General features: G+C 61.7%; 4 protein-coding genes across 11 annotated transcripts; 1 reads left to right on the forward strand and 3 right to left on the reverse strand.

Moving 5' to 3' along the window:
* Positions 1-137: 137 nt before the first annotated feature.
* Positions 138-3,840, forward strand: ILF2 (interleukin enhancer binding factor 2). The gene is made up of 14 exons (XM_054001266.1): positions 138-202; positions 560-601; positions 748-790; positions 1,384-1,488; positions 1,681-1,758; positions 1,923-2,025; positions 2,118-2,183; positions 2,271-2,387; positions 2,473-2,551; positions 2,752-2,839; positions 2,952-3,013; positions 3,179-3,293; positions 3,371-3,461; positions 3,542-3,840. The coding sequence occupies exons 1-14, from the start codon at positions 198-200 to the stop codon at positions 3,700-3,702; spliced, it is 1,155 nt and encodes a 384-aa protein (XP_053857241.1). The 5' UTR covers positions 138-197; the 3' UTR covers positions 3,703-3,840.
* A 254-nt stretch (positions 3,841-4,094) lies between these two features.
* SNAPIN (SNAP associated protein) lies at positions 4,095-5,123 on the reverse strand. The gene is made up of 4 exons (XM_054001267.1): positions 4,983-5,123; positions 4,620-4,666; positions 4,423-4,541; positions 4,095-4,348 (listed from the first exon to the last, which is right to left on the reverse strand). Exons 1-4 carry the CDS (start codon positions 5,087-5,089, stop codon positions 4,259-4,261), a joined length of 363 nt encoding a protein of 120 aa, XP_053857242.1. The 5' UTR covers positions 5,090-5,123; the 3' UTR covers positions 4,095-4,258.
* A 228-nt stretch (positions 5,124-5,351) lies between these two features.
* Positions 5,352-10,590, reverse strand: LOC128820489 (mothers against decapentaplegic homolog 4-like). Of its 4 annotated transcripts, XM_054001262.1 has the most exons (12): positions 10,479-10,590; positions 9,043-9,279; positions 8,459-8,633; positions 8,360-8,380; positions 8,064-8,246; positions 7,864-7,950; positions 7,656-7,784; positions 7,541-7,579; positions 7,276-7,459; positions 6,439-6,607; positions 5,870-6,008; positions 5,352-5,771 (listed from the first exon to the last, which is right to left on the reverse strand). In XM_054001262.1, exons 2-12 carry the CDS (start codon positions 9,265-9,267, stop codon positions 5,572-5,574), a joined length of 1,551 nt encoding a protein of 516 aa, XP_053857237.1. In that variant the 5' UTR covers positions 9,268-9,279; positions 10,479-10,590; the 3' UTR covers positions 5,352-5,571. The 4 variants fall into 4 exon arrangements, with proteins under 4 accessions (XP_053857237.1, XP_053857238.1, XP_053857240.1 ...); XM_054001263.1 differs by lacking the exon at positions 7,541-7,579; XM_054001265.1 differs by lacking the exons at positions 7,864-7,950; positions 8,064-8,246; positions 8,360-8,380.
* Positions 10,591-11,801: 1,211 nt separating this feature from the next.
* Positions 11,802-17,100, reverse strand: CHTOP (chromatin target of PRMT1). Of its 5 annotated transcripts, none has more exons than XM_054001347.1 (6): positions 16,913-17,099; positions 15,531-15,606; positions 14,070-14,220; positions 12,713-12,893; positions 12,491-12,628; positions 11,802-12,139 (listed from the first exon to the last, which is right to left on the reverse strand). In XM_054001347.1, exons 2-6 carry the CDS (start codon positions 15,593-15,595, stop codon positions 11,937-11,939), a joined length of 738 nt encoding a protein of 245 aa, XP_053857322.1. In that variant the 5' UTR covers positions 15,596-15,606; positions 16,913-17,099; the 3' UTR covers positions 11,802-11,936. The 5 variants fall into 5 exon arrangements, with proteins under 5 accessions (XP_053857322.1, XP_053857321.1, XP_053857320.1 ...); XM_054001346.1 differs by having other exon boundaries at positions 12,713-12,896; positions 16,913-17,097; XM_054001345.1 differs by having other exon boundaries at positions 12,491-12,893; positions 16,913-17,100.
* Between the last annotated feature and the right edge of the window lie 855 nt (positions 17,101-17,955).

A 17,955-nucleotide genomic window follows, 5' to 3' on the forward strand; every position in this document is an offset into this window, starting at 1 on the left:
GGGTTCCGCGCCCCCTCCAGCGGCTGCCCGGCGCGCGCCGCCATTGGCCGCTTCCCGCTCTGATTGATGCGCCGCTTCACCAATGGCTGCTGGTGGAGCGCCCGCGAGGGGCGGGTGGGGGGAGAGCAACGGCCAATGAACGGGCGGGTTGCTGCGGGGTCTGCGAGCGGCGCTTCATTGTCGGGAGCGGCGGCGACATGAGGTGGGGACAGCGGCTCTGGCACTGGGGCGACCGGCGGGATCCCGGGTTTAGGGGAGGAAGGGGGGAAGTGGAAGGAGAACCGGGAGCGGGAGGGACCACGGGGACCGTGGGGGGAGCGGCACCGGGGAGAGACCGGGACTGGGGGGGCCCCGGGACCGGGGAGACACCTGGAGCGGGGCGGAAGAACGGGAAAAGAGCGGCGGGAGCGGGGCGAACAACCGGGGGGATCAGGGCCAAGGGGGACCGGCAGTGGGGGAGACCAGCACCGAAACCGGGGATGGGGGACCGGGGAGGGACCGGGGAGCACCGGGAGGGCCGGGGCCCCCCGTCAGCGCCGCTCCCGTTCTCTCCCCGCAGGGGCGATCGAGGCCGCGGCCGCGGCGGCCGCTTCGGTTCCAGGCGAGTCCCGGGGCCGGTCCGGTGCTACTGTAGGGGCCCGGGGGGCCGGCTCCCTGCATGTCGCGACAGGACCGTGTCGTGACAGGGCGGGAGGTGGGGGGGTCTGGGGCCGCAGGGAATGAATTGGGGTTTTCTCTGCCCTGTAGGTTCCGGCCCTTTGTGCCCCACATCCCCTTCGACTTCTATGTCGTGAGTAACCCCCGCCCCCAGGGCGATTCCCGGGAATTTTCGGGGACTTTTCCCGGTTTAACGACCCCCCACCCCTCATCCCTGATTTGTGGGGGTTGGGTTCTCGTGGTGTGGCTGAACTGAAGGAATTCCCTAAAAACGCTGGTGGTTGAGTAAAAAAGCCCCACTAGAGGATTTTTCTCCTGTTGGAAATGGGATAACGGGGCCCAGTTGAGGAATAATGACACAAATCGCTCCAGGATTGGGGTTTTTGGGATTGTAACAGGTAAATCCTTGGAGTGAGGTTTCTCCCCCCTTCTCAGGGTGATGCCAATCCCCTCAGCTGTTCACATACCTGTTTCCCACCTTTCCCACGAGGAAATCATTCCCTCTTCCCAAATTCCCTGAGTTTCTGCCCTCTGCACAGGTGACTCCAAGGCCCTGTGGCTGCACATAACCGGGGGTTTAATGAGTTAATTTAATAAGTCCTTTAATAGACTTCATAAAACCCTCTGGGGGTGCACAGGTGGGAGCTGCTGCACACCTGTGCAGCTCCTGGAGGCTGACAGAAGCATGGAGGATGAGATCCCGGTGGGAATTCTGTCCCTTTCCAGTGTGAGATGGCTTTTCCCCGCGTCAAGCCCGCGGCGGACGAGACGGCCTTCAGCGAGGCCCTGCTCAAGAGGAACCAGGACCTGGCTCCCACTGCTGCCGAGCAGGTGCTGTGCCCAAAATTCCCCCAGCTCCTCAGGATGGGGCTTGGGGAATCCAAAGTTTTTCAGGAGTGGCCTAAAAATTAGTTAGTTGCCTGGAATAAGCACTCTGGGGGGGGAGTGGTTTGGAGAATAACATGGATTCTGTGCTCGGCAGATGGGATTGTTCCCGGATAACCCTGTCCTGTTCCTTCCCAGGCTTCCATCCTGTCCCTGGTGACCAAGATCAACAATGTCATCGACAATTTGATTGTGGCACCGGGAACGTTTGAAGTGGTGAGTGCAGACATTGGGGAAGGAGCTCCATGGGTGAGGCCCAGAGTGGTGGGACTGGAAAATGGGAGGGTGCTCCTGGCTCAGGGCGGGTTAAGGCTCAATGCTGACCCCCCAAATGCGGCATGTGGGTTGATTCCGGGGATTTGGGTTGTTTTTTCCGCCAGCAAATCGAGGAGGTTCGCCAGGTGGGCTCTTATAAGAAGGGGACGATGACGACGGGGCACAACGTGGCGGATCTGGTGGTGATCCTGAAGATCCTGCCCACCTGTGAGTGCTACCTGGGCGGCATCACAGCGGCCCTTGGCACCAAGCCTCGCTCCGACCCTTCTCCTCCTCCTTTTCCTTCTCCTTTTTCCCAGTGGAAGCCGTAGCAGCCTTGGGGAACAAGGTGGTGGAGAGCCTGCGGGCACAGGACCCCAGCGAAGGTGAGGCCGCGCTCTGGAGCGGCGAGGCGCAGAGATCCGTGGAGATTCCCGGCCCCTCCACGCGCAATTCCTGCTCTTTCCCTGCAGTCCTGACCATGCTGACCAACGAGACCGGCTTCGAGATCAGCTCGGCCGACGCCACGGTGAAGATCCTGATCACCACGGTGCCACCCAACCTGCGCAAGCTGGACCCGGAGCTGCACTGTGAGCGCCCAGCCATGCCTCCCGCCCGGAGCCGCCGTGGTGCCCGGGGCCGCCTGGGAAAACCGGGAATTTCTGCTTCTTGCAGTGGACATCAAGGTGCTGCAGAGCGCCCTGGCTGCCATCCGGCACGCACGGTGGTTCGAGGAGAACGCCTCGCAGTCCACGTGAGTCCGGTGCCCGCAGAGCCGGGGCTGGATCCAGGTCCTCATTCTGGGTCCAAATCCTCGTTCTGAATCCAAATCCTCGTTCTGGATCCAAATCCTCGTTCGGATCCAGATTCTCATTCTGGATCCAAGTCCCTGTTCCCAAAAACACGAAGAGCAATCTCAGTGTGGGACTGAGCCTCTTCCTGCCTCTGCTGCAGGGTGAAGGTCCTGATCCGGCTGCTCAAGGACCTGAGGATTCGCTTCCCTGGCTTCGAGCCGCTCACGCCCTGGATCCTGGACCTGCTGGTGGGGTCACTGATGCGGTGCTGATCCCGATCCCGGCAGGAGTTGGGATTCTTGCCCCAGGCTGGGATTCTTCTGTTCTTCCTGCCCTAATTCCTGCTCCTTTTCTCTGCAGGGGCACTACGCCGTGATGAACAATCCCACCCGGCAGCCCCTGGCCCTCAACATCGCCTACAGGTCTGCGGCATGGCTTCCCTCACAGAAATTCCCATTGTTTTCCTGATAAAACCATTGGAATCTCACAGGCTGACTGGGAGATAAATCCAGCCCATCCAGCTGGGATCTCCTGGTGGAGTTTTTGCTGGAAGAATCCAGTTTTTAACCCAGAACGTCCCTGTGCAGGCGCTGCCTCCAGATCCTGGCGGCCGGGCTCTTCCTGCCCGGCTCTGTCGGCATCACGGATCCGTGCGAGAGCGGCAACTTCCGCGTGCACACAGTGATGACACTGGAGCAGCAGGTGAGGAGGGGGTCCCTGAAGGGCAGGGGACTCGGGGAGGGGTCACTGACCCCACACTGACCCGTCCCCGTCCCCAGGACATGGTGTGCTACACTGCCCAGACCCTCGTGCGCATCCTCTCCCACGGAGGGTACCGGAAAATCCTGGGACAGGAGGGTGACGCCAGCTGTGAGTGGGGCTGGGGGGTGCCCAGGTGGCGACGGGGCTGGGGTCCCTGAGCGGGTGCCCAGCGTCACCTCTTGGGGCAGACCTGGCCTCCGAGATGTCCACGTGGGATGGGGTGATCGTGACGCCGTCGGAGAAGGCGTACGAAAAACCTCCGGAGAAGAAAGAAGGGGAAGAGGAGGAGGAAAACCAGGAAGAGCCGGCGGCGGGCGAGGAGGAGGAGAGCATGGAGACGCAGGAGTGACACCTGTGCTGCCCGGAGCAGGTGAGGGGACACCAGCCGAGGGACACCTGGGGGTCAGAGCCCCTCCTTGGTCACCTGACGTGTCCCTGTCCCTTGTCCCTGTTTTGTACGTTGCACATTAAAGTTGTTCCCCCTTTCCAGCGTGTCTTGCTTGTTCAGGTCCATGTGGGACAGATGGGAATGAGGCAGGTGGAGCAGCAGGAGAATGATCCAAGACTTGAAGGAGCCACCTGGGGCTGCCCAGACCCCACTTGGGGCAGCCCAAATCCCCCCTGGGCCTCCCCAGTTCCACCTGGGGGAGTCCAAATCCAACCTGGAGGTGCCCAGACCCCCCAGGCAGCACCTGCCTGGCTCTGTTGTCCCCAAAGCCCCTCAGGGACGTGGGAGCATCACAAATTCTCAGTCACTTTTATTCCAGCACCCACAAATCCGGGAATACGGCTTGGAGCGTCCCGGGTCCCTCAGCTGCAGGTGATGGGGGACATCCCCTCAATTCCTGAGCTGGGATAAACAGGGATTCCTGCTCCCCTGGCTGGTCACCTGCTCCCCTGGCTGGTCACTTGCCCTGGTAGCCCCCGGCCTCCAGCATGGCCCTCCTCCGCACCGTCTCCTTGGCCACGCTGTGATTCAGCCTCCGCAGCCGCTCCTGGACACGGCAAAAGTCACCTGTCAGCATCTGGGGGGGGCTCTGGGACCCCCAAAACCCCTGTGCCCCCTCACCTGGGCGTTCTGCAGGATGTTGTTAACCAGCACCACGCGGCGCCGGGCGTTCAGCAGCTTCTTCACGTAGGGGTCGAGGTCCAGCGCCACTTTCTGGTCCTCGTTGATGCGGCAGAGCTCTGGGGAGGGGTTTGGGTGAGCCCCCTGTGCCCTCACGCTGAGGGGGACAGGGGTGACCCCCCCCGGCTTTGGCTCACCTGTGGCCAGGCTGTCGATGTGCTCCCGCAGCTCCACCTGGCTCTCCCTGTGGAAGGGGGACAGGTAAAACCCTGGATCCACACCCCAAATCCACCTCTACATCCCCAATATGGAACCCAGCACCCCCCAGCCACCAACCCCAAGAACTGCCCACCTCACGTACCCCCAAAGCCCTTCAGCCCCAAAATTCGCCCTCACGTACCCCCAAAGCCCTTCAGGCCCAGAACTCGCCCTCACGTACCCCCAAAGCCCCATAAAACTGCCCTCCCCGGCTCTACCTGCCCCTCAGCCTTGCAGCCCGGCCCGCCGCGCCCCGCCCCGCCCCGCCCTGCCCCGCTGCCGGCCGCTCTCCGTGGCTGGACCTGACGCTGTGTACGTGGCGGTCGAGTTGTCGCACCGCGGGCCGCAGGAACTGCAGGAGCCCCTCAGCAAAGAGCTCCCGCGCCCCGGGGCCGCTCCCCGCCGCCATCTTGGCCCACAGGCGCCGCGGGGGCTGCTGGGAAACTGAGTCCGCGGGGAGAGGGAGAGGCCGTTTCCGGTGCGCGCCGCGGGGGCTGGTGGGAAATGTAGTCCCAACGTGCAAGGGCACAGCTGGATGCACATCTGGAAACTCATCTGGCGGCACATCTGCAGCGCTGAGCGGCCGTCAAAGGCGCCGGCACAATCAGGCCAGAGATTCCAACCCCATCCATTAAATAATGGTTAAAAACAACATGGTGTTGGTCCTTTCACCTTGTTGTTTCGGCTTTTAAATTTTTTTTTTTGTTTGTTTATTTTCATACAAAAGTTAAAGCAGGAGGTGAAAATCAGCGCTGAGGGCCGCACCACACCCAGGCCACAAACACCCATCCATTAAATAACCGTTAAACCAACACATTTTTGGTCATTTTGCTTCATTTTTTCTTTTTTGCCTTTTTTTTTTTCCTCTTTTTTGGCCGCTCCTTCCTGGAGTCAGGCGTGGGCATCGGGCAGGGCGTGCAGGACGTGGTCGAGCAGCTGCAGGGCACGGTGCAGGTGCACCTCGATCCAGCAGGGCGTGCAGGTGATGCTGGCCCGGGGGTAGTCAGGCCCCCAGCCCTTGACGAAGCTCAGCCTAACGAGGCACAGGCGCCGCAGGTCGTCCACGCCGAGCCCCGCGGCCACCGACAGCCCTGGGGGGGGTGGCACGGTCAGCACGGGGGTCCCAGCCCGCCCTGTGGGCAGCGGGGGGGGGCGTCACGGGGGTCCTGTCACCGCTGTGGTCACTCACCGATGGCCGGGGCAATGCCACCCACCGAGCCAGGCCCAGGGAGGCTGCCGGCCACAGCGGCGGCCTGGGCAGTGGCTGCAGCCTGGGCAGTGGCCGCCTGCTGCTGCATCTGCCGGTGGCACTGGCGCAGGTCAAATACCTGGGGGGACATGGGGGGCACCCCTGAGCAGGGTGGCTTTGGGGTGAGGGGTACCCCGGGGCCCACCTCTGCGTGCTCATGGGGGTCCCCCCATCCCTGGGGTCCTTCCACTCCTAAAATCTGGGCCCAGAACTCCCCCCAGCCCTCCTGGGCAAACCCCTGAGCAGGGGTGGGGGTACCTCGGCAACCCCTTGGGGGTGCCCGTGGGGGTCCCTCCATCCCTGGGGTCCTTCCACTGCCTAGAACCCCCTAAAATCTGGGCCCAGAACTCCTGGGGGGACACGAGGGGACCCCTGAGCAGGGGTGGGGGTACTTCGGGGCCCCCCTCAGCATGCCCATGGGGGTTCCCCCATCCCTGGGGTCCTTCCACTCCTAAAATCTGGTCCCAGAACTCCCCCCAGCCCTCCTGGGGACCCCCGGGGAGCCCGACCTTGATGTGTGCTCCGGGGTACACCTTGTGCACAGCATCCCCGGGGGCTCTGCCCGCCTCCCTGTCCAGGTAGAAGCTCTGCACGAACACGGCGTGGTCGCTGCGGCAGCGCATCCACACGTCTCCCTCTCCTCGCCGCTCCAGCTGCACGCCCTTCCCGATGTGCAGCCTGGCCGAGAGCCTCAGCACGGACCCCCCAGACCCCCCCTGGTCCACCTGCCCAGGCCAGGCCCCAGCTTCTCCCTGTTTTGCCCTGATTTTCCCTCATGTTCCTCACTTCCACCCTGATTATCCCCCCCTTCTGCCCTAGTTTTCCCTCCTGGCCCCCTCTTCTCCCCATTTCCCCCCTTTCTCCTGATTTTTCCCCTTTTCCTCCTCCTGCCCTGACTATCCCCCCTTTCCCCCACATCCCCGTTCCTCCCTGTTTATCCCCAACCCCCCCACCCTGATTACCCCCCTTTTGCCCCCCATCCTTCACCCTCACAGCCCCTGTGCCCCCCTGCCCCATTACTCCCCACCCTCCCCCGTGCCCCCCATTCCCCCCGACCCACTGTGCCCCCAGTGCCCCCCTCACCTCCTGCGCCCTCTGACCCACTGAGCCCCCCATGTCCACCGTGCCCCCTGCCCCATTACTCCCCACTCTCCACCCTCTGACCCATCGAGCCCCCCGTGCCCTCCATGCCCCACTGTGTCGCCCATGCCCCCCTGACGCCCTGTGCCTCCTGACCCACCAAGCCCCCATGGCCCTTGACCCACTGTGCCCCACTGACTCCCCATGCCCCCCCGATCCCCCATGCCCCCCATGCCCCCTCTGACCCCCCGTGCCCCCTGACCCACCGTGCCCTCTCGCTGGCCGCGCAGCGCTGCACGTTGGAGAGCTGCCCCAGGCAGAAGCGGGCACCCCCCGAGGGGTCCACGTAGCCGTCCACCACCACGGAGGGGCAGCTCGAGGGCACCTTGAAGATCTCCCCCACCTGCACATCCTGCTCGAAGTAGGCAATGGAGCACCAGAATTCCGGGCCTGGAAGGGAGCACATGGGATTTTTTGGGGGGGGGAGGGTCACGGCACCCATGGGTGCTAAGGAGGGAGGGGGGCACTCACCAGGGTGGGTGGACATGGGGGGCTGGAGCACGGGGGGCCCTGGGAGGGGCAGAGAGGGGGTCAGCACCCTGAGGATCCCCCCCCCCAGCCCTCGCTCAGTGCCCCCCAAACCTACAGCAGTGGTTGGGGTGGTGCTGGGGGGGCTGGGGGTGGCTCTGGCTGCTGGGATGTTGTAGTGGGGGGGCCTGCGACCCCCCCAAACTTGGGGTGTAGATGGTGGCACTGGTCCAGCTCAGCGGTGAACCTGCAGGGGGGGACACAGGGGGACATAAGGACGGTCCCACCAAGGGGGTCAGGGGGCAGTGGGGTACCCCCATACTCACTGTGGTGGGGTGGTTTGGGGTACCCGTTCTGCGGGGGGGGCTGTGCTGGGGGGCCCTCGGGGTGGGCCAAGGGGTCCTGGGGGGTCACTGTGGGGGAATATGGGAACAGGGGGGTCATGGGTGGTCATTGCAGGGTGGGGGGCTCAGGGTGATGCCCCCAAACCCTCGCAGGGTCAGGGCTAAGGGGGGGGGGGTCTCACCTTGGGGCACCATGGGGAGCGCAGGGTAGGTCCGGGGCACACGGGGGGGCTCAGGGGGCCGCCGGGGGGGCAGCGCTCGGTGGGGCCGGGTGGGGGGCTCGGCCCCCGGCTCCCGACGGGCCGGCAGCTCCATCTGCACACAGTCATGGACAAACTCCTCCTTCACCGGGCGCGGGGGGGGCACTGGGGAGGGCGGGGGACACACACCGGAGACCATGGGGGGATACGGGGACCCGCTGCGGGGGGCTGGGCTGGCTCCGGGGTGGCTCCCCGCCGGCTCCGGGCCGGGGTCTCACCTGTGCTCTGGATGCTCAGACCTGCGGGAGAGGGGGGGGGGGATTAGGGGTGCCGGTGACGCCCCCTTGGGAACCGCCCAACCGGGGGTCCCGGCTCACCGCTGTCGGGGGTCCCCACGCGCTCGTAGTGGTAGGGGTTGACACAGACGCTGTCGCACTTGAGGTCGAAGGCGAATTGGCAGAATTGGACGGGTTTCAGCTCGTTCTTGTGCAGGTCGGGCCAGCGCCAGAGCCGGGCGTAGATGACGTGGGGGAACCCCTTCCTGCCGGCCACCTGCGGGGAGCGGGGGGGGGGACACAAAGGGGGAATGAGGAGATGTGCCCCCCTCCCCGGGATCCCCTCCAGCCCCCGCAGCACGGGGCTGGCGCCAGGCCGGGGGTCCCCCCCGCGCCTCCCGGCTCCAGACATAACAAACTCCCCGTCCCTCCCCGATCCCCCCCGGCCCGAGGCTGCCAGACACTGACTCACCGGGCAGGGCGGCGCGGGGCACGCCGCGGAGGGGAGGGGGATGCGGCCAGGGGACCCAGCCACTCCCACAGCGTACGGAGGGGGCTCATGGGGCACCCAGGACCCCCAAACTTAGGGTGGGTTTACAGGGGGTGTCACGGGTCGCTTGTGTCCCCTCCCAGCCCGGGGGGTCCCCACGAGGGGCGGCCACGCCGAGCCCCCATGCCGGTGGTACCTGGAGCCGCCCGTCCAGGGTGCGCTGCACGGTGACACACTGGCCGGGCTGGGCTCCTCCAGAGGTGACAGCGGCCACGAGCGCGTCCAGCTCGTCCCTCTTCTCCTTCAGCTTCCTGAGCAGGCTCTGGATGGCGCGGCGGGCGAAGGCCTCGCTGTCCCCTCCCTGCCGGTGGCACAGCAGGCTGTGCACGATGCCGGGGCCGCTGTCACTGCCCAGGGACATGGCGCTGCGTCCCTGCAAGGCACGGCGTGTCCCCGCGTGTCACCCTGCTGCAGGGCATACCGAGCCGCGTGCTGGCACGAGGGACGTGTGTGGCACCGGGAAGGTGGCACTCTCCAGGTGACAAAGCCATCTGTCACCCAAAGCCTGGCTTCCGTGGTCCCTGGCTGATCGCACGACCCGAGTCCCAGAGTTTGTCCCCAGCTTGGGGAAGAGGTGAGGTGACGGGACACACTTGGGGTGTCCCCAGCTCCCCATAGCAGCAGAGCCACAGCTGGTGGTGGCACCCTGGCATCAGGCTCGGGGACAGCGGTGTCCCCAGCGCCTGGCAGGGAGCAGGGCTGTGTCCGTGCCCGGTGCCACGGGGACAGACCAGCTCCCGCTGCCGCCGCCGAGGCCAGACTAAACAGAGCCCAGCCTGGCGCCGCTCCTTAACCCCTCTCTCTCCCTGGCTTCTCCCTTTCCTGCCTCCCTGCCAGACCCTGCTCACGCCAGAGCCTGGATGCAGCGCTCCAGAGCTTTGGAAAATCCTTGGGATGGCGGCAGACACAACAAACCGCTGGTCCCTGCTCCTTATCTGGGACTGTGAGGGAGCCTGGCTGTCCTGCCAGCACCCTCCACGTGTCCCCCTGTGCCGAGCTCCTCCAAGATGCCATCTCGGTATTGGGGGCACTTCCAGGGATGCTGGAGGGACCCCATGGAGCCCCCCGTGGTGGGGGTGCGACCCTCAGCCCCCCGCTAGGCTCTGGGGTTCATCCCGGGGATCTCATCCCGGCTGCTGCCTCAATGCCAGCATTCCCTGCTCCCTGCCCATTCTCTGCCTCATGTTTCGGGGCTAAAAGCAGTGGAAGAGGGGACCTGGGGTCCTGCTCCCCCCAGGAGCTGCATCCCAAGGCTGCTCCAGGAAAGCCTGGAAGGGTCAGAGCCATCTCCGTCCCTCTGCAGAGCTCAGCCCGCTCTGGTTTTGGGGGAAGCTGGGGTGACCAGTGGGGCCAGACCTGGCCCCATCCTCACCCCGCATCGCCCTGCCAGGAGAACTCCCGGCTGATCCCTGTCCCGAGCCCCAAAGCCCGTCCCACAGGGATGCTCCTGGCACACCACGGGGCACGGGAAGGTGACAGGGATGGCGCAGGGGGTTTGAGGGGCGACGGGCTTCAAGGAGGGGACACAGTAGGGACCCCCAGGGGACCGATGATGGCTCAGGCTCTACTCACCTCCACTGCCCCCGGCTGCCGTCACTCGCGGCCCGGCTCCCGCCGCATCTCCTCCAGCTCACGGTGGTGCTGCCGTGCCTGCAGCCCCCTGCTTTTCCCTCAGCCGTTCCCTCAGCCCCCCTGCCCTTTTCTCCCTCCCTCAGCCCTTCCCTCAGCCCCTTCCTCCTGCCCTCAGCCTCCTCCTCCTGACCTCAACCCTTTCCCTCAGCCTCCCTCACCTCCCCCCAGCCCTCTCCTCCTCCTCCCAACCCTCTCCTCCTCCTCCCGGCCCTCTCCCCGGTCCCGTTCCCGCTCCCTCAGCCCTTTCCCAACTCCGTCCCTACAATAACAAAAGGAGCGGCCGGAGCGCGTGAGGCGCCGCCGCGCCGCAGCCAATGGCAGCGCCCGTGACAGCCGGGCCGCGCCCCGCCAGCCAATCGCAGCCGCGCTTTCACGGCGCGAGCCCCCAGACGGGCCCCGCCCCCGGCGCCGCCGGGCCCCGCTCCCTCCGGGAGCGCCGCGGGTCCCGACCCCGGTCATCCGAGAGGCCCGGTGCTGGTTATCCCCCGGGAACACTGCGGATCCCAGCCCCGGTCATCCCCCGGGAACGCCGCACCGGGAAGGAAGCAGGAGTTGGTGGATTCTCTCTTCCTTCTGCCCCTGCGGAGTAAACTGAGGAAAATCCCATTTCCAGAGAAAAACCCCACACACAGCTTTGGGAATTCTCTCTCCTTTAAGTAACCAGAAATGCAAGACTCCAAGGGAACAGGAAAACTTAAAGCGTGGAAGGGGTGGGTGATCAAAGCACAGACCTTTTAGTCACACTGGGTTTTAAAAATTCATCAGTTTTTTTGGATGGGGTTTGGAGCCTGTTCTGGAAAAGAGGCATTTTCACTTCACTGTCCTGGCTGAGTTTTCTGTCCCTGCCTCTCATTTCTTTAAACAAATGCTTGAACCACACAGAAACACGGCGCCAAAAGAACTCAAACTTCAACCCCTCAAAATCCACTAAAACAGGGAAGTTCTCCACCTGCCCCAACCCCACAGGGATTTTTGGTGCAGAACCAAAGGATCTGTGAGGAGAACAGCAGCCAAATTCAGGCTCTTCCTGCAGGGAAGGTGGTTAAACTGAACTCCAGCAGGGAACATGGACATTCCAAAACATACATGGGCTGATCCCAAATATCCAATAAACCCATCCCAAAACTCAACCAGAGAGCTACAGAGGCACACAGGGATCTGGTCCCCAAGCCACGGATGCATCCCTGGTGCTGCCAGCAGTAGATTCTCCATGGCAGATCCATCCCATCCGGGAAAAGCAACCAAGAAGATCCCCTCCAAAAGAACAATCCAAAAAAAGTTTAATACAACAGAGAGTATCAAAACATCGAAGAACACACTAAATCTGAATTCTCCATCGGGGATTCCCCCCGCAGCTCCCGACGGAACGAGCCCCCCTCCCCCGGCAGTCCCGGCCCCTCAGTCGGTGGCCTCGGGATCCGTCTGTGCCATGTACGCGTCCAGCTCGGCGTCCAGGTGTCCCTTGGTCTTGGACATGTAGGCGTCCAGCTGGTTGTCCAGCTGCTCCTTGGTGAGAGCGGGGCGTGCCGAGCCTCTGCCGCGGCCCCGGCCTCTGCCACGCCCGCCGAAGCCGCCCCGGCCTCGCCCGGCCATGCCGCGCCCTGCCCGGGAACAAAACACTTGTCACCGCCTGCGTCCCGGGATTTCCCACCCTGTGGATGACCACAGGGGTGTCTGACTCGTGGATACACTCCCAGCTCCTTCTCGTTCCTCGGAGCAATGAGGAGCTTCCTGAGAATTCCTCAATGCCAGCCTAACACCGACATCTGGTTGCTGCGTTTCCCCTCCCAACCCCTGCTGAGCTTCAGTTTTAAAAATAACCAAGTCTTGGATAAACGGTTTGAATTCCAGGCTTGGAGTTCTTGGGGCTGCAGGTTCCAAGCCCCAGCCTTAGCCAGGACAGAAGGATCCCAGCTGAATTATTCCTGTTATTCCCAGGCCCGGGCACTCACCTCTGCCACCGATCCCTCCCCGGCCCATGGCGCCCCGGCCCAGGCCGCCTCTTCCCGGGCCACCGCGGCCCCTGATCCCGCCTCTCCGCAGGCCCATCCGGGGGGCGATCCCTCTCCCGCCGCGCAGCAGGCCTTGACCTTCAGTGGAGAAGCCAGAAAAGCGGGATTTCAGCCCGCGGAACGGCGTGCAAGGGGATGGAGCGGGGATGGCGGTGGACTGACCTCGGAGCGCAACCCCTCCTCGGATCATGGCCCGGGCGCCGCGGCCCCGCAGGGCCCCCCGGGGCATCCCCCGCTGGCCCAAGGCCAGCCCCCGGCCCCCCAGGGCTCCGCGGGCCAGCGTCCCTGCCGGCCGGCCCAGCCGTGCCTGGATGTTGCTCTTCCCGAGGCGTTGCTTCAAGCTCTTCTGGAAGAGAAGATTTGGGAGGGACAGGAGTCATGCAGCAATCTGGGATTGGGGACACAGGAGGGACACAGTGCTCGCAATGGAGGGGTTGTGCCTGGAGTCCAGGCCTGCATTCCCAATCAGTCAGCATGGGAGCCGGTCCCGCTGCTCCTCGGGGAAAAACCACCACAGCAGCGGCTACCGAGGGAGGGTGGGATTTTAGGGGCTGTCGCTGCCGTGGGACTGCGAGGTGAAGCACTCGGCAGCTCCCTGACCCAGGGATGAGCCATTTCTCTGGAAAAATAGAGAGGAGACATCAACAGCCAGCACCCAACGCCCCCACACCAACGCCGACAACCAGGGAATGACAACGCGTTACCAATCTGAGGTAAAAAGCCAAAATTTTCTGCAAGTCCCTCCCAGGTACCTCATTTTTAGGATCATGGAATGCTCTGAGTTGGGAGGGATCCATCAGGATCATCCAGGCCAACTCCTGCCCCTGCATAGACACCCCAAAATCCACCCTGTGCATCCCTGGGAATGGTGTCCTGGAGCTCTGGCAACATTGAGGCTGTGCCCATTCCCTAGGGAAGCTGGGCAGTGCCCAGCACCCTCTGGGGGAAGAGCCTTTCCCTGATCTCCAACCTGAGCACAGCTCCAGCCACTCCCTGGATCCTGTTCCTGTCCCAGGGAGCAGAGATTTGAGCTGCAGATCCCCGAGTCTCCCCTCAGGCTTCTCTGCTCCAGCTGGACACACCAAGTGCCCTCAGCCACTTCAGACCCTTCTCCATCCTCATGTCTCTCCTCTGGACACTCTCCAACACCTTTTTTACACAATCCCACAAGTCTCCAGGTTGGAAAAGACCTCCCAGACTACTGAATCCCCACCTTGTGCCCAGCCCAGGGCACTGAGCGCCACATCCAGGCCTTGCCTGGACATCTCCAGGGGTGGCAACTCCAAAATTCCCTGGCCAGCCCCTGCCAAAGCCTGACAACCCTTCCTAGGAAAAAAATTCCTCCAACCTGACCCTCCTGTCAGGGAGATGTGGAGAGCCAGAGGGTCCCTCCACGAGCCTCCTTTCTTCCAGTAGCTCCCCACACTCACCCTCCATCCCCTTTCCTTCTCTGGCCTCTTTCTCTTTCCAGAGAAGCTTTTTCCACATCCTGCAAGGCCGAAATCCCTTTTCCTCTCACCTGTTTGAGCTTCAGAGCGGCCTGCACAGACGGTCTGTTCTCCATCTGCTGGGCCAGACGTCTGTTTCGAGCGCTGGCCAGCTGCTGCTGCTGCATGGTGGCCCGGATATTCACCGGCATCGGCTGTTTGTTCTTCAGCATGTTAGTGAAGCTTCAAGGTCGAATAAAACGGGGTTTAATTAAAGCTTAAAACACACAATTATCGGCATTTCACGGTGCTCGAGTGGGGCTCCAGCTCCCATGAACCTTATGCAAAGAGTGGCACTTATGGGATTACGGATCCCTCGCTGGCCGCGAGGCCCGGAGAGGCAGGAATGAGGTGGAAGTTTTCAGTGGGAATGAGAAAGCTGGAGGTTAGTGGGTTTAGAGATGGCAGAAGGGGTGACAACCAGCAGGAAGCGGGGATGGTCGTGACAGGAGGGGGAGAAACAGGACAGCAAAAGCCAAATCAACCCCCAAAAAAATCTGGGAAAAAGAGTCAAAATTCCAGGCCAGGAGGAAGGTTGGGATGAAGCCGTACTCAGCGTCCTCCAGCGCCAGGTTGGAAGTGATCATCTTAAAGCCTTTTCCAACCTCAGGAGTTCCATGATTCTACAAAATTCCACCACCCTGAGCATCTCCTGAATGCCACCCAACTGCTCTCCTGGAATCAGGCCACTTGATAATTTACGTGGTGTTTTTATTTCTCCATGGAAGAGCAAACACGCAGTGAGATGGTAAATAAAGCTCCTCAGCAGCACCCCAGCAGCTTCCTGGGAGCTGGCGAACAAAACCCACCCCCTAAAAACGAGGGGTTTGGGCTGACAGGGAGGGAAGGAGGCAGCAAGGTGTCCCTGAGCTCAGGCCACACCTCCCTGCAGCACAGCCGGAGCAGAAGCTGCCCCATGGCAGCGTGTTTAACCCCAAAATGCTCAGTGGGAGAGCAGGACACCCGTTAGTCATCACAGAGGAGCCACATGTGGAAAAACCCAGCGGAATGACCCACGGGAAGAGCTCGAGGACAGAGAGAGATGGAGGTGAAGCGAAGCTGTTGCCTCTTACAAGGCCCAGAAGGGCCTTCGGGCCGGTTCCGGGGCCGCTGCCGGCCTCTTACAGGGCCCACCGGGGCAGGTGGGACCCTCGGGCGCGGCAGCAGAGCCAAAATACCAATGTCAAAACATGTGGGAGAGACAGGGAGGGTGTGAGGTTGGTCTCTGCTCTTACAACACATCCCACCGGATTTACGAGGCGAATCAACACTAAAGACACGGAGAAATCCCTCCGGGATTTTTGGCCCTTTTAACCTTGCGTGCCGCAGGGGTCGGAGGGTAAGGCGGGTGTGTGGAGGCACCCGCTCGCTCGACGAGGTTAAAAGAGGGCGGAAACCACGGTGGGTTTTTGGATTTTGGATAGTGAGAATTAAGTAAAAAAAAAAAAATTATATGATTTCTTAGGAGCTGAAGGTGCCGTTGGCTTCCTCACCGCTCGTTCAGAGACATCTTGGTGGTGCTCTTTAGCACGACCTTCGGTGCTGACTGTGCAGCCATCTTCAGAGAATCTGCAAAACAGGCCCCAAAAGGGAAAATTTAGGCATTTGTTACATGTTTATACCACTAAATACTAAAAACCCCTTCCATTCTGCCTCCTTGGGTGGAGGGAATCAAGATTAGGGCAGGTTATGTGTAATATATTCTTTTTTTTCCAGTGATTTTTAGCCCTCTGCCAGAATTTTTCCATTTTGATTCTGGGACTTTTAATCCTCTCCCAGTTTCAATAAATCAGGGAGTTCCTTTATTTGTCCCTTACCAAAAAATTATCTTTTTACAGTGAATGCTTCAGCAATATTAGGAGGAAGAATACAAAAATCCAGGAGCAGGATGGCAACCAAATGCCACCTTCGGAGCAAAGATGCAAAACAGAACCCAAGACATCAAATTAAAACAATTATTATGCATTTACATGATTAAACATTGAAAAACTTCTGTTCTCTGTGTAGAGAACTAAGAGTGAGGCAAGTTATAGGTATTGTATTTATGCATTTTTAATGTTTTCTAGCCCTCTACCAGGTTTAATAAAAATGGGGGTTATTTTAATTTACCTTTAGTAAAAATTTATCTTTTTACAGTGAATACCTTATCGGTTTTTTGAGTAGCAACATAAAAATCCAGCTGTAAATAGCATCCAAATGCCTTTAGCACATTGACACCTCCACATCTCCCGTGTTCTTAACATGACCAAGGTGCAAATCCCAATTTTAAGGGCACGGGGAATAAAACTGGGAATAAAAATCTTAGATGATGCTACACAGCATCGTATCCTTTAAAAACATCGAGGTTCCACCTCCCTCAGGGCAGGGATTTAAATCCCCCCCCCCCAGTGCTGGATGCTACAGAAACACGCTGGGTTCCAACCCCTGAGCTCTGCAGATCGATTTATTAATTTAATTTATAATTAGCAGCAAATTTAACGGGTGGATGACGGCCGGGATGCGCTCACTCTGTAATACCCTCAAAAAACCGCTTTATTGAGAGGATTTACACCCAGAAACGGAGACAACAGAAAGCCTTATTCCTGTTTTAAATTAATATTAATAATTTTATTTTAATATACAGCGGCTTTTCCATTTTGAAGTGGTTTTTAAAGCGTTTTTCTTCCTGAGGAAAAAAAAACAAACCAAAACAAAAAAACAACCGCTCCGGCCCCCTCAGGCTCGGCTTCGGAGCCCGGTCAGGGGAAAAGCCCCGACCCTGAGGGGGCTCCCCCGGGCTATGAGGAGACCATGAGGGGGCCATGAAGGGACTCCCCGGGCCTTCAGGAGCGCCCCCCCGGCGCCCCGCCCCCGCGCAGCCGGGCCGGTCACTCACCGAAACACACGGTCGCCAGGTCTCCGGTGGCTCCGGCGGGCGGGCGGGTGAGTGCGGGGCCGGTGTGGGGCCGGCGCGGGGCCGGGGCTGGCGCTGAGCTCCGCCCGCTCCCGCCGTCGCCGCCGCTTCTCCCTCAGCCTCCCGCGACAAAATGGCGCCGGCGCCGCTCCCGCCCCCGCCGAAATGGCGGCCGCGCTCTCGGCCACGCCCACTGCTGCGCGAGCCCCCCCTCGAGGGGGCGGTGGTTGGTGGAGCCGCGGAGGGGGCGGGGAAAGGGGCGGGACGGAGGGAGAGGCGGGAACGTTCTGGCGGGAGTCGGGGTGGAGTCCCCGTGGCGTCATAGAGAGTGGTGTCGTCATGGAACCGTGATGGAATCGTCATGGAACCGTCACGGAGCCATGGGACGAGGGAGTCGTGGGGTCAAGGAACCGTGGAGTCACGGAGCCGTGGAATCACGGAGTCTCGTGGTGCTGGAATCCCCGAGTCCCAGGGAATTGTGGAATTGCCATGGAATCGTCATAGAATCTTGGAATTATGGAATCACAAAATACTCCGTCATGGAATCGTATAGGATCCAGGTGTTTGGGAGTTGTGGAGCTGGAAGGGGTCTGTAAGAACTGTGGAGTGCCCTGCCCAGGATGCTCCCAGTGTCCCACCATGACCCTGGGAACACTGTCCAGCTGCTCCTTGACCCCTTTCCCGTGCCCCTTTCCCGATGTCCATCCCAGCCCGGGCAGGGCCGATCCCGAGCCGGGATGGCAAGCGGATGATGGCGCTGGTGGCCCTGGTGGGGCCCTTGGCCACCGTCCCATCCCAGTGGGCTGGGAGATCCCAACCGGTTCCTCCAGCCCCGCGGGCGCCGTGCCGGCACCTCCAGAGCCACCTGCAGCGAGTCCCAGCCTGTCACCCCCTTCCCAAATCCTGGTGCTCCCGCATCCCACACCCCGACACCGGCGGGGATCCCCCGCCCCGGGGTCACCTTGCCCCGGGCGCTCGGGGTGGATCCCAGGGTGGATCCCAGGGTGGAGCCAGGGCTGTCTCCA

The sequence above is a fragment of the Vidua macroura genome, chromosome 29 (genome assembly GCF_024509145.1).
Source record: "Vidua macroura isolate BioBank_ID:100142 chromosome 29, ASM2450914v1, whole genome shotgun sequence".
Lineage (NCBI taxonomy): Eukaryota > Metazoa > Chordata > Aves > Passeriformes > Viduidae > Vidua > Vidua macroura.